This window comes from Rhinatrema bivittatum, chromosome 19, assembly GCF_901001135.1.
Source record: "Rhinatrema bivittatum chromosome 19, aRhiBiv1.1, whole genome shotgun sequence".
In the NCBI taxonomy this organism is placed as follows: Eukaryota; Metazoa; Chordata; class Amphibia; order Gymnophiona; family Rhinatrematidae; genus Rhinatrema; species Rhinatrema bivittatum.
This window is the reverse complement of record NC_042633.1, coordinates 29,623,161-29,638,374: the sequence shown is the minus strand read 5'-3', so window position 1 is coordinate 29,638,374 and position 15,214 is coordinate 29,623,161. Positions and strand designations below refer to the sequence as shown.

Sequence of the window (15,214 nt, the reverse complement as noted above, 5' to 3'; positions counted from 1 at the left end):
TGAGCTCCTCTCATCAGGGAGCTATTGTGCACAGCATCTCTTCCTCAATGCTCCCACCCAGCTGTCATCAAGGAGCCTTCATTCACGCACAGCCTCTCTCCCTCCCTCATTACCACCCACTGGTTTTCACCCTACCCCTGGCATTGCCGATCCATGCCAATCACTTGCAGGGCACAGCCTGTGCTGGTCGAGACCTCCCTCCAACTCTAGGTCAGTCTGACCCACTAGGCTGGGACAATGCTATAACCTGGGCAGGTTTTGTTCATGCCAGGGAGCTGAGCAGGGAGAAGAGAGACTGTGGACTCGGACTTGATCTGTGGCAGCCGGCAGCCTCCAGGTATCAGCAGCTCACCACTCAGGGCTTCTCTCTCTTTATCTGCTTTTTAGGTTGACTTTCACATTCTCAGCGAGGTCTTCTGAAGCCTGGGTTCAAAGCGGATGTATTGCATGTTGGGGAACAAAGGAGAAGGGAAAAGGGATGGACAAGGTTGGTGATGGTCATCATCAATCCATTGATCCAAAGACGATGCCTACCACAAACTTACATATGGGTTCTGAGATGGTTTGGAATTCTAATGCAGGAGCCGTAAACTTGATGGAGTATCCACTCTCGTAAGGGCTATCCAGGAATTGAGAAGATTTGTTGAACTCCTTCTCACTTGGATCCTGCCTCATAGAGCAGGAAATGTTACTCAGGTTATATTGAGGGACTCCCCTATTAGAATGACAGAGTCTCCCTATGGTACCAAAAGTGTCTCTCCCTGTGAGGGAGTGACAGAGTTTTCTTAGGATAGTTATAGAGTTTCCCCTGTGACAAGGAGAGTGACAGAGTCTCCCTGTGATCATGAGGGAGTTTCTCCTGCGACAGTGACAGAGTCTCCCATGGATGTGGTTTGTTCATATCATGAGAGGAATGAACCTCACTTGTAAGGCAGGGTATGTCGGGAAGGATCTCAGTCTCTCAAATTGCCTGAGATAGGGAAGCTGACAGAATCCCTCTCTTTCCCTGTGATGGTGGTGGAGCTTCCGTTCTAACTGTGACAGTCTCTCCTGTGACAGTAACAGAGCCTCTCCTAAGGCAGTGACAGTAATGGAGTCCCACTATTACAGTGATGGGTTCTGCTTGTTACAGTGCTGGCGTCTTTTTTTCTGGGACATATCGAAATAGGAGCTATGTTCAGATGTGCTTCCTGGTGGATGGTGAGGTTTAAAGCCGTGCAGGGTTGTAACAGAAACTATGTTAGCTTTTCTGATCTAAATTTTACACAGTCTCACCATTAGGGTGCTCCACTCGGAAGAGAATTAAGAGTGAAGCCTGGAAAATTCATTTCTGAGCCCCGGGCACAGCAGCTTTTTACACTGATGTAAACATTTGTTAACCTGCTCCCGAAAGGAGGGGGAAAAAAAACCCTTAAAAGGGGGTAAATCTGTAACTGCTCGCATTGGTGCAAGGTGCCATGGCTAAGTCTTAGCATCAATTTCCAAAGGGCAAGAATGTGCCTGCACGCGCAGTTTGCACACCTGCTCAGCCAGGCAAATCTACACCCATACTTTCGGAGTAGGCGCAGAGCCCTTCGCGCCCCCTCCCCAAGACGAGGAAATCACGCACAGCCGCACTCTACGGTTTAGCCACTGGGGGCAGCTTATTCCCTTTCTGTAGTGGTTCCCAACCTTTTAAAGCTCAAAGCACACCTACCTTAACAAAAATGTTTATGTGGCATGCCAGCCTCCATGCGGCAGATAATGTGGACATGGAGAGGCGTCATAGTGGATAACACATTGAAATCATCGGCTCAGTGTGCTGCGGCAGTCAAAAAAGCAAACAGAATGTTGGGAATTATTAGAAAGGGAATGGGGAATAAAACGGAAAATGTCATAATGCCTCTGTATCGCTCCATGGTGAGACCGCACCTGGAATACTGTGTACAATTCTGGTCGCTGCATCTCAAAAAAGATATAATTGCGATGGAGAAGGTGCAGAGAAGGGCAACCAAAATGATAAGGGGAATGGAACAGCTCCCCTAAGGAAAGACTAAAGAGGTTAGGGCTGTTCAGCTTGGAGAAGAGACGGCTGAGGGGGGATATGATAGAGGTGTTTAAAATCATGAGAGGTCTAGAACGGGTTAATGTGAATCGGTTATTTACTCTTTCGGATAATAGAAAGACCAGGGGGCACTCCAAGAAGTTAGCATGGGGCACATTTAAGACTAATCAGAGAAAGTTCTTTCACTCAGCACATAGTTAAGCTCTGGAATTCATTGCCAGAGGATGTGGTTACAGCAGTTAGTGTTACTGGGTTTAAAAAAGGTTTTGATAAGTTCCTAGAGGATAAATCCATAAACTGCTATGACAGTAATCAATAAGCAATAGTAGCTTGTGATCTATCTAATGTTTAGGTACTTGCTGGGTACTTGTGACTTGGATTGGCCACTGTTGGACACAGGATGCTGGGCTTGATGGACCCTTGGTCTGACCCAGTAGGGCATTTCTTATGTTCTTATATGGCTCAAAGAACTAGAGAAGTACTGCAAGCCCCATAACCAAGGAAGTGACGGAGCAGAGAGAGACACATAAATCTGACACATTGGGCCACTTCACGCTCTATTCAAGGGCAAGAGAAGAGAAGTCGGTCCCAACCGGATCGGTTAGGTACTGGGGCTGCGTCCATTGTTACTGCTAATGCTGGGGCTAGGAAGAGGAGGCAAACATGCTGCCAGCTGTTTAAAGGCCACCCCTGGAGCGGAGCGTCGGTAGTGGTGACTTCCCCTCATCCAGTCTGGTGGCACACAGGTGGCTCAGCTCTAGCACATGAATGTTGTCCAGTCACCAAGGGGCAGGAAACCGTATTTCTCCTTTCCCCTTTTGTTTTTCTTCATGTTTCATCTGCCTTTGTGTGTCCGGGTTCGAACACCGTCAGGCCTTCAGCCACAATAAGCCCCCCCTTTATCCTGCCATGTTCCTCTCCTCACTCTCTGCCTCCAAAGGTTAGGGTCGATGCAGTGTTTTGCAAAGAATTCCAATCTGAAGGCTACAAAGCAGATGGTTCTTTTAATGCTATGCTATTCTGCCACAAAAAATGCTAGTAATATATTTCTTTTACACTGATGATTGATGTTAACATATTTTAAGGGTGAACTTTAGAACTACAATACCCATATGATCTGTCCAGATCATATACAGAACACAGAACAAGATACACTGCAGAATAATATGATATTTGTATCCATACAATGTGGCACGTGCTCAGAAAAATACTTATGGAACACTGGAAGGCTGATATACTCCTGGCATTGCCCCATTGCAGCCAGGCACTTATAGGTCCTGCCTCCGCTACAGCAACTGGAACTAACAGCATCGGAATTCAAGAGAGCTTGGGAGGGGAAGAGAGGATCCTCAGGGGTGGGGGAGTGAGGGGTAAAGCCTGGGAGGGGCAGAGAGGATCCTCAGGGGTGGGGGAGTGAGGGGTAAAGCCTGGGAAGGACACAAGATCCTCAGGGGTGGGGGAGTGAGGGGTAAAGCCTGGGAGGGGCAGAGAGGATCCTCAGGGGTGGGGGAGTGAGGGGTAAAGCCTGGGAAGGACACAAGATCCTCAGGGGTGGGGGAGTGAGGGGTAAAGCCTGGGAGGGACACAGAGGATCCTCAGCAGTGGGGGAGTGAGGGGTAAAGCCTGGGATGGGCACAGAGGATCCTTAGCTGTGGGGAGTGAGGGGTAAAGCCTGGGATGGGCACAGAGGATCCTCAGGGTTGGGGGAGTGAAGGGTAAAGCCCGGGAGGGACACCGAGGATCCTCAGGGGTGGGGGAGTGAGGGGTAAAGCCTGGGAGGGACACAGAGGATCCTCAGCAGTGGGGGAGTGAGGGGTAAAGCCTGGGTTGGGCACAGAGGATCCTCAGGGGTGGGGGAGTGAGGGGTAAAGCCTCAGATGGGCACAGAGGATCCTCAGGGTTGGGGGAGTGAGGGGTAAAGCCTGGGAGGGACACAGAGAATCCTTAGCTGTGGGGAGTGAGGGGTAAAGCCTGGGCTGGGCACAGAGGATTCTCAGGGTTGGGGGAGTGAGGGGTAAAGCCTGGGTTGGGCACAGAGGATCCTCAGGGGTGGGGGAGTGAGGGGTAAAGCCTCGGATGGGCACAGAGGATCCTCAGGGTTGGGGGAGTGAGGGGTAAAGCCTGGGATAAGCACAGAGGATCCTTAGCTGTGGGGAGTGAGGGGTGGGGGAGTGAGGGGTAATGCCTGGGCTGGGCACAGAGGATCCTCAAGGGTGGGGGAGTGAGGGGTGAAGCCGGCCCAGCTCCACGATTTCCTCCCTGAAATCAGCCATCATCTCTAAGATTTCCTGCTTATTGCTCCTCATATCCGCACGGAGTTCACAGAATCATCTCCAGAACTTGGCTCTAGAAGGCATATCGCTTCCTGCCTGCAGACTGTTAGCATTAGAGGAGTCAGAGCCAACTTCCAGGGTGTATGTGGGTGGGAGGACGGAGAAAGTTTGTGCATCCACTCTCTCTTGCTAATGTATGACAATCTTAGGATGACTGGAAATTGAACATTCTCAGGTATGGAGAGCGCAAGATTTTTTTATCCTTATTATTTTTATTTGATGTGTCTTCCAAACACCAAAAACATATTTCAAAACAGTACATTAAAAAAAAAAAGTTTTTAATTATTGGATCTTCTATTTGTCAGCCATTTTGAAATATTTGTTCATTATTTCAGTATGGTTTTACTATTGTATTTTATATTTCTTAGTTTTATTGTTTGATGTTTTATGAGGAATGGTAATGATTTTGTTTGTCATATGCAGTGTCTGGCTTGTTGCGGTTTCCAGCTCAGTTTTTGTCTGCACATTTATTTATATTTTTTGGCGACTTTTTTGAGCCATTGTCAGTCACAAAGAAATCTGCGTTTTGACTCCTGGCTGCTGTCGGCCCTCCAGCATCTCTAATGGTTGCTAAAATATTGTCCAAGGCATGGGCCTCATCCATTTGGTAGGTGTACAGCAAAGCCCTCCTATACCCTGATACTTGGTTCCCCTCTAGAGATGCTGCCTGCCTCTGCCAGGTCCCACAAAAGTGTGCCAATCAATCAATCATGTAATAAAACAAAAATTAATATATTCTTTCATGAATCCTCTTTGCAGAAAGCCACAAATCATCATAACTACAATAAACTAGCATTAATCATCAGAACAGGTGCAGAGCAGATTTAGGAAAGTTCACATTACAACCAACATGAAAAAAAATTATTCAAATTCTGGTGTCACCTCAACAAAAAATAGCCCTCCTCTGCTAAACATTTTGTGAAGTAACACAAACTCCTGCAAAGAAAGAGACATCTACAACCTTGCCATACCCTACAGTCATAGCACTGACTTTCAGGATTCAAATAACAGCAACCTTATGAAAAAGCAGCAATGCACATACTACACCAGGCCCTAGAACATTAATACATCACCTACTGGAGTAACAGAATAAGCTGGACTTCTACTACAGAGAAACTACACGCTAGCAAAAATACTGCATTTCTGTCACACACAGGCAAAACTGAGACCGACCCTTACCTAATATAGAAATAAGAGACTATAAATTAGAAACAGAAACATGCAGATAAAACCAAAATAGAAAGCCTAAGAAACTAAAGTCTCTGAAGAGTGGAATACTGAAGAAAGAGCAAAATACAAAAATATAAAATGCACATTCACAAAGATGGCATATTCCAATTGCTAAAAATAATTTATTTTTTTACCTTTGTTGTCTGATCCAACCAGGGCCGGTGCGAGCCTTTTCGCTGCTCTATGCGAACAATTATTGTGCAGCCTCCCAGCATGTTCATTTAGTCTCTGTCTTGGGCCCAGCTCCTTCCAGCAACCTAAACTTTAAAAACTGTCACCCCCCACCTCTGGGTCTTCACCCCGGACCCCATGGCCAGTGCAAGAGTAGGAGGTGCCCTACGCGAACCTTATACCCTTGCATCCCACCCCACCCTCTGCACACACACAGATAAAAATATGCATTCATAATAACAGCTTTTACATGAAAAGGAATATTCAAAGTGCAGTCTTCTGAGATTAAAAAAAAATCACAACCTGTCTATTATATTTACATGCACTGCTATGGTGCCAAGCAGAAAACCCTACAGAAAAAGACACTTAGGACTACTGTAACGCGTGTTGGGTGTGGGCTTGACCCTCAGAAAGCTGTGCGTAAATCACAATTAAAATATAACAAGCCGCCCACACCAAAACACACTAACTGCCAGCACTTAAAAAGCAAGAACCCTATCAATGAGAAGGCAGCACTGCAAATATTACACTAGGCCCTAAATCACCAATACACCTCCTATCAGGAAAACAGATTCCTGCACGCTAGCAGAACACCTCTCCTTGCTCACACAGGCAGACCCTCACCAAATACAGATAAAAGAAATCATAAATAGAAACATGCAGGCAAAAACTGAACTGGAAACCACAAGTCAGACTCTGTACGCAGTGCAACAGAACCATCACCAATCCTCAGCCATTAAACTATAAAATCAAGAAATATAATACATACATAAATCATAACAGTATAAACATACCAATAAAAATTATTTTTCAAAACAGCTGATGAATGGAAGATCTAATAATTAAAAACTCATATAAAATTTGTTTTAAATTGCCCAAATATCAATAAAATATTTCAAAACAGCAGACACATCAAATAATATCCAACAATTAAAACTAAAAACTAATAAGGATAAGGAATTGTTTTATTTCCAGTCATCCTGGGATTGTCGTAGATTAGTGGGAGAGGGATGTACAAACTTTCTCTTCCCTCTGTCATAGATATAGAAATATATTTATACATATATACACACACAAACATACGTTCTCACTCACGCAAACACACACACACGATCTCTCTCTCACAACTACATGCTCAGACACACACACACACAAAAAGAAGTGGCAGGCCTGGACTCCCACCCATTCAAAGAACTCCACAACCTTTCCTGATATAAACTACATCATTTATTGCTCAAAAAGAACTATTTAGTCTCTAATGCCATCATCCCTAGAGCTTGGTCTCTTCACCTATCTTAATGCTCCCTTTTCACACACATGTGCTTACTGTTCCATGTAAGGGCTCTGCCTATATGTTCCTAGTTATATGTAAACCGATACGATGTGCAAACGGCTATCAGTATAGAAGAAATTCTAAATAAATACATACATAAATAAATAAATGTGCTCAGACTCACACACACAGGCTCCTCCTGCTCATACACATATCGGCTCACTCTCATACTCACACCAAAGATTCATTTGGCAGCCACAGTCCCTCCTCTTCTTCACTTTCACCGTGGGGCAGGTTGGGAATTGCCTGGTGGCTTTTTTTTCTTCTGGCTGCTTGGCAGGTTGGGAGCACCGGGCGACCCTGCAGCTCCTTCCTCTCAGCCGCACAGCAGGTTGGGAGCACCGGGCAGGAGCAGCCTCTTCCTGGTTCTTGGCCTCCAGGAGGGGTCCGGTGGTGGCGGCGTCAGCCGCATTGTCTTCATCTTGGGGCTGAATGTGGCCCCCGGTCGCCACCCCCTGCAAGTACACAGCTTTCACAGTGGGTTGTGCCGGCCCTGATATTTGTATTTTTCTAATCACTTGATCATGGTCTCTTTCCTAATTCCTTTTCAGTGTCTCTCTTCTCCTACTGTCTTCTTCCCTTCCTCCCTCACACATACACATGCTTTCTCTCACAGACTCCCTCATACACACAAGCTCTTACTCTCATATGCTCCCCCCCCCACAAACTCACATTCTCTACACACACAGGTAAGCTCTCACTCTACATGCTCTATCGTACACACACACACAAGCTCTCACTCTCTCACCCCCCTACCAGGCTCCCATTCTTATGCCCACATAGATGCACACCCAGACTCCCATTCTTATACACACACAGGCGCATACCCAGACTCCCATTCTCACCCACATACACACATTCACGCTCCCATTCTCACCCATATTCACACATTCAAGCTCCCATTCTAACCCCCCACACACACCCCCCCAGGCTCCCATTCTCACCCACATACACACATTCACGCTCCCATTCTCACCCATATACACACATTCAAGCTCTCATTCTAACCCCCCCCCCCCACACACACCCCCAGGCTCCCATTCTCACCCACATACACACATTCACGCTCCCATTCTCACCCACATACACACATTCATGCTCCCATTCTCACCCACATACACACATTCATTCTCCCATTCTCACCCTCACACAATTTAAATAGTATTGCAGTAGTTTTGCTTAATGTTCTCTTTTCAATGATCATGTAGAATTTGAATACATCATGGTCATTATTTCCAAGCGGTCCCAGCACTATTACCTCTAGTGGCGTACTAAGGGGGGCGAGGGGGGACAGGGGCCATTTTCGCCAGCAAGAAGGTCCCGCGGCAGTGCAGAGAAGTGACGTGCTGTCGAGGCCTTGTGTAAGAGGCCGGTGGCAGAGGATGAGCCCCTGCGGTGCCACTGGCGTTTCCAGGAGCCGGCGGCAGAGGACGAGCCCCTGCAGTGCCGCTGGTGTTTCCAGGAGCCGGCGGCCGAAGATGAGGCCCTGCAGTGCCGCTGCTGGGGGCAGGAGAAGAGCTCCAAAATGAATGTGTGAGAGAGACTAGCCCTGTGAGAGTAAGTGTGTGTATGTATGAGAGGGTGTCTATGTATTTGTGTATGAGAGGGTGCCTGGGTGTGTGTGTATATGAGAGAGTGCCTGGGTGTGTGTATATGAGAGGGTGCCTGGGTGTGTGTGTGTATGTGTGTATATATATATATGAGAGGGTGCCTGGGTGTGTGTGTATATGAGAGAGTGCCTGGGTGTGTGTATATGAGAGGGTGCCTGGGTGTGTGTGTGTATGTGTGTATATATATATATGAGAGGGTGCCTGGGTGTGTGTGTGTATGTGTGTGTGTGTGTGTGTGTATATATATATATATCAGGCCCGGGCCTGATTGACAGATCCCATAACAGCATGGCTAATTCATCCTGCTATCTACGGAAACATCGTTTACGGTAAGCAAACTTGCTTTTATCTGCTCCATGTTGACCGCTTGCTCCAACACACTCTATCTTCACAGCTCCTCTCCAGTTGCTTTCTGACTATTTAGGGCATGCGCTGATCTATTCTGTTTTTTACCAATAGTGTCTCAAGGGGGCATACCACTCTACTTTAACCTTCAGTCAACCAAGGGTTACATGTGTATATTAGGGTAGAGTATGGAAATTAAATCTGGACTTGTAGATAAACAGACATTTCACATGTGGTATTATACGTCAAAGAATTCGGAAGATTGCCTGGAAGAACATGCTCTCAAATGAAAGAGTACATGAGATGATAGAGCGTGGAAGAACCCTGCTGGAAGACCTGACCAAAAGCAAGATGAGATTTCTGGTCATGTCCTTAGCGATTCTGATGATAAGCTAATTTTGCACTGGAGAGCAAGAGAGAGAAAGAGAGAGGAAAACAGAGAGCAGTCTGAAGCAATGACATTAAAAAATGGTTACGTTCTGGAAATATGGATGAAGTAAAGAGAAAAGATGAGCCCAGTGAGAGTGCATCACAGTTGCCAATTTTTGCATTAAAGATGATTAATTCTGTATCAAAATTATAAGTGAATTAAAATCAGTGGAAAGACCAAATAGAAACCCTTTAGTGAACAATCTATATTTCTAGTAATAATTTCTGTTGTCTGAAACTCCTTAGAGCCAAGCCTACCACTTCTTTCTCCTTTCTGGGTTTCCTTTTTTCTTTTGGGAGGAGGAAACCAATCTAGCACTCATGGTGAAGAAACCAGCCATCAGAACCATAATGAATCCCTTCTGTTGTCTTTTCTTGTTTTCCTTTTACCCAGGTCTATATCCTTCCGTCCCATCCTAGACTTTTCCTTTTTAAAGCCCATAAGCTTGTAAATGTGCTCACATATTTTCTCTTTAGCATGCTACCTTACTCATTTTGTGCAGTAGGAGATTGGGTTTTGCTCACTGGGGTTGCCATGGTATCAATACATGCAACCACGTCTGGGTTGGGACTGAGGTGGTCCAAGAGGGCAGTTCACAAGGTGGCTGAATTTTATTAGCCTGCTGTGCCTCTCAGTGAGGAACAGAAGCAAGGCAGCATCTCCCCTGGCTTCTGTGTCCACAGCAAAACCAAGCAGTGGAAGGAACAATTGGTATCTTTGTGAAAAGAGGGCTTTTCAATATATATATATAAATGATCTGGAAAGGAATACGATGAGTGAGATTATCAAATTTTCAGATGATACAAAATTATTCAGAGTAGTTAAATCACAAGCGGATTGTGATACATTATAGGAGGAGCTTGTGAGACTGGAAGATTGGGCATCCAAATGGCAGATGACATGTAATGTGGACAAGTGCAAGATGATGCATATAGGGAAAAATAACCCATGCTACAGTTACTCAATGTTAGGTTCCATATTAGGTGCTACCACTCAAGAAAGAGATCTAAGCTTCATAGTGGATAACACATTGAAATAATCGGCTCAGTGTGCTGTGGCAGTCAGAAAAGCAAACAATGTTGGGAATTATTAGAAAGGGAATGGTTAATAAAACAGAAAATGTCATAATGCCTCTGTATCGCTCCATGGTGAGACCGCACCTTGAATACTGTGTACAATTCTGGTCACCGCATCTCAAAAAAGATATAATTGCGATGGAGAAGGTATAGAGAAGGGCAACCAAAATGATAAAGGGGATGGAACAGCTCCCCTATGAGGAAAGGCTGAAGAGGTTAGGGCTGTTCAGCTTGGAGAAGAGACGGCTGAGGGGGGGATATGATAGAGGTCTTTAAGATCATGAGAGGTCTTGAACGAGTAGATGTGACTCGGTTATTTACACTTTCGAATAATAGAAGGACTAGGGGGCACTCCATGAAGTTAGCAAGTAGCACATTTAAGACTAATCGGAGAAAATTCTTTTTCACTCAACGCACAATAAAGCTCTGGAATTTGTTGCCAGAGGATGTGGTTAGTGCAGTTAGTGTAGCTGGGTTCAAAAGAGCTTTGGATAAGTTCTTGGAGGAGAAGTCCATTAATGGCTATTAATCAAGTTTACTTAGGGAAGAGCCAGTGCTATTAATTGCATCAGTAGCATGGGATCTTCTTAGTGTTTGGGTTATTGCCAGGTTCTTGTGGCCTGGTTTGGCCTCTGTTGGAAACAGGATGCTGGGCTTGATGGACCCTTGGTCTGACTCAGCAGGGCAATTTCTTATGTTCTTAATATTTGAAACAAATGCTTTCTTGACTGGATGTGAATAGTACTTGAAGAAGCAAGTGCCAATCTAAGTTAAGTAAAATGAGGGATTATAGACTGAGAGTTTGGGACTAGAGAAGAAAACCATCTCTAGAGCTGAATATAAAGAATTTGAAGAAGAGGGGAATACTACAGCGCTTGGGAGGAGAAGGGGATCATCACAATAGCCATAATCATCTTCCTTCCTTTCTTCCTCAGGCTTGAACACATCAGGGCCAGCCTCAGTTCATAGAACTAAAGGCTGCATAGTTTAACAATAAATATATGTGAAAAGAACCGTTAGCAATCAATTTGTAGGTGAGGCCTTTTTATTGAATATGTACTATAGATACCTTTAAACACAATTCATTAATGACTCTTTTTTTCTTCCTCCTTTTCTGTCCACTCTTTTTTCTATCCTTGTGCTGTCTCGCAATGTCTGTCTTTACCCATTCTTGTCTTTGTTACTCTTTTCCTCCCCTTGTTTCTCTCTTTCCTTCATCTTACCATCTTCTCCCTCTTTTTCTGAGTCTCTCCCTTTGTCTCTTTTTCATTATTAATCTGTCAACTATTTTTTATTCCTAACTTTGTCTCTATCTACGCCTCTCCTCTGTTTCCCTGTATGTCATTCTCATCTGCTTCTTCCTCTTTATGCTCTTCAGGAAGGATGCCTAGAAGATGCACCATTTCCAGGCTTTGCTTCCTGATTTTAGCCCTTGGTTGTCCCATATGGTACTCAGGCTGGAAGCTTTCCAATCTCTCTGGCCAACGATTTGCAAGCAGACCCCAGAGGACCCAGCTTCTCATCCTCTCCTCTTGGAGGTCAGGATCTTCTTTCGTGGGTCAACTATTCAACCAGAATCCCAAGGTCTTCTATCTTCTGGAACCTACCCGGCATGTCTGGATGAGTCTTTCCAAGAAGACCCCACAGCTCATTCAAGCACCTATGAGAAACCTTCTGAGGTCCATCTTCTCATGCAATATGTCAGCCTTTGAGCCATATATACGTAAACACAAATTTGTCTCCAACCTCTTCAGCTGGAAAGAGAGCCGGGCCCTCTGCTCTCCACCAGTGTGCAGTGCTTTGCAGCACTCTGACTTTATTGACAGGCCCAAATGCTTTCAAATTTGCCACCAGAGCCCCTTTGAGAAGATAGAGGAGGCCTGTAGGACCTACAGCCATGTTGTGGTGAAGGTGGTGCGGTTCTTGGACTTGGTGACTCTCTACCCGCTCCTGAAGGATCCTTCATTAAACCTGAAGATCATCCACTTGGTAAGAGATCCACGAGCTATCCTTTCATCACGACAGCACTTCCCTGGTTTGAACGTTGATGACACTATCCTCAGCAAAGCGCAAAATTCCAGTAAGAACATCAGTGTGGTGATGCAGGAAATCTGCCAGGCCCAGGTTCGGATTTACAAGGCAGCCTCTCAGAACCTCTCTTCCTTCCTAAAGGATCGATATCTTATGGTGCGCTATGAAGATCTGGTAAAGGACCCTTTGGCCTACCTCAGAGAGTGGTATGACTATATAGGCCTCAGCCTCTCCCCTAAACTGGAGTCCTGGGTCTACAATATCACCCATGGAACCATCTCCAATGACAGGGGCTTGATGCATTTCTCTGGAGACTCACTGAAGATTGCCCAGCAGTGGCGAAAGAAGCTAAGCTTTCAAAAAGTGAAGGAAGTGCAGAAGCTTTGCAAGCAGGAAATGGACATGTTTGGCTATCAAATGGTGTGGGATGAGGAACATCTGAAGAACATGTCAGTGGATCTGATATCACCTCAGGGAACATATTAGAGACAAGAAAACAGAAAATACTCCTGAATGTCAAAATCTGTGCCTGTTCAGACTTGGAGCAGGTTTACTGAATATCTTATTAAGAATCCTGGATTAAAAGGAATTAAATAGCAGAGCTGTGTAAATACCCCCCCCCCCCCCTTCCATCCATCCAATCATGATCTGTGAAATCCCAGCTTTGGTGGATTATAGGCAGAGTTTATGATTTTTTTTCAGCACATGTTTACAACAAGGCACAGGTTTTGATGACATGAATGACGGCAGCTTTCCACTTGAGGGTGTATAGATCCTACCAAAGAAATCTAACCAACTTCTTTCATGAACTCCATCACTGACTCTTGAATGACTCACTTTATCTTCTTAAGCTTGATCCCTGGCTCTGCCACTGACACTCAGTGTGCAGGAGTGTAGGGTGACTGTTAAAGTTTGCTGCTGCCATCTGGTTCAAAATCAATGTAAGTGCATATTCATTATTTAAAGGGAGGCAATAATGAGCTTCGAAGCTCATGTTTCTCGATACACAGCAGTACTTCAGTTTTCTCCTAGCCATGTATTTGTGAAAAAGCTTATAACTCCCGGGGGAGAGGGGACGTGTGAGTGAAAAATGCCTAGTGCACCAACTCTGCATCACGGGGGCAGTGTGCCAGCCTCTTCGGCAACCTCCTACCACCCAGCAGCTGCCAGCACAACAGCAAGGCTGCCCAGGACCCCTAGAAGCACACCCAACCCTTCCACGTCTTCGCTGAGCCCCAGTACTTCATAGGCAAAAGGAGAAAGTGCTTACCACCTGCTGTCGTACCCAACACGGTCACAAAATGTACCTATTTAACATATGTTAACTGTGAGCAGCGCGGAGATGGCACCCTTTTGGCAACCATGGGCAAGACAGCAGGAGGTAAGCACTTCTCCTCCTGCCAGGGGAAGGGAAGATCTAGACCCCAGGGAGTGGGTCCAGGTGGCTTTTGTTACAGATAGCCTGAGTCTGAATGTAAACTTCAGGGAGATGGCTAGGGAAGGGCAGGGCATAGTAGGGGTTGGAAGGAGAAAAACCAATCATAAAAGCATGTGATAAGCCAAAAGCCATAAAAGTGAAGCTAAATAAAGTCCTGCCACCCGTCTGCTGTCAAGCTGTTCCACCTAGTTTTAAGATACAGTGTCATCAAGTGCAGCGCCATGCACATGGGGCTGAGTGCACGGATGGGGTGGTGGTGTCTGATGATCTGAAGGCAGCAGAGCAAAGGTGACAAGGCAGTGATTAGCGCCAGAGGGATGCCGGGCTGCATAGAGAGAGGCCTAACCAGCAGGAAAAGGAGGTGCTGCCCCCCCCGTACGGATCCTTGGTGAGGCCTCACTTGCAGCAATACGGGAGAAGCAGTTCAGAGAAAGGCAACCAAAAATGAGGTGGAGTCTGATGGGACTTAAGGATTGAAATATGTATGCCCTGGAGCGTGGGGGGGGGGGGGGGGGGGGGGGGGGGGGAGATATGATAAGGGAAATATTGTTTTTTTCATGGGGGGGGGGGGGGGTGGAGACAAAACCAGGAATAGAATTCAAAAAGACAAAGGGTGAACACAAAGGATCCCTAGTGGCAGCGAAAGGAAACCTACGGGAACTTGCATGGAGCAACAGTTACAGTCCTAAATGGAAGGCATGGCGAGGGGGTAACCTGCGTAGAGTTACAACCCTAAGCACCTGGCTGTGCAGACTGGATGGCACATTATGGTCTTTATTTAGCATCGTTTACTGTGTTACTGCACAAAAATGATATCAAAATGACAGCTAGAGTAGCCCACAGTCGCCTAATCAGAATGAATGTTTGGGTGCCATCGGCCTGTCTCTCAGCATCCCCCAGCTGGCCAGCCCTAGTCTGAAGCCGGCTCCCATCCTCTTCCAGTCCTACTCTGTGGCTCTTTGTCTCACTCTCTCTCCCACCCCAGTCTTTGGTTGTCTGTCCCCTTTCCTCCAGCCCTAGCCTGGAGCTATCAGTCTCTCTGCAGCCATCTGTCCTCCCCTGGATTAAAGTGATTTGGAAGGAGATAGAAGATGGGGGGGGGAGGGGGCAGGGGAATTCTGAGGTGGTTATGAATGAAGGGCTCCTGATACTGGACCCCAGCCCTGGGTTCCG

General features: G+C 46.0%; 1 protein-coding gene across 1 annotated transcript; it reads left to right on the top strand.

The window, feature by feature from the left end:
- The first annotated feature begins 226 nt into the window (after positions 1 to 226).
- LOC115080571 (carbohydrate sulfotransferase 4-like) lies at positions 227 to 14,563 on the top strand. Its single transcript, XM_029584807.1, has 2 exons — positions 227 to 337; positions 11,951 to 14,563. Exon 2 carries the CDS (start codon positions 11,956 to 11,958, stop codon positions 13,087 to 13,089), a length of 1,134 nt encoding a protein of 377 aa, XP_029440667.1. The 5' UTR covers positions 227 to 337; positions 11,951 to 11,955; the 3' UTR covers positions 13,090 to 14,563.
- The last annotated feature ends 651 nt before the right edge of the window (positions 14,564 to 15,214 follow it).

Coding starts and splice junctions, on each gene's coding strand:
- LOC115080571 (XM_029584807.1), top strand. CDS start 11,956: ATGCCTAGAAGATGCACCATTTCCAGGCTTTGCTTCCTGATTTTAGCC.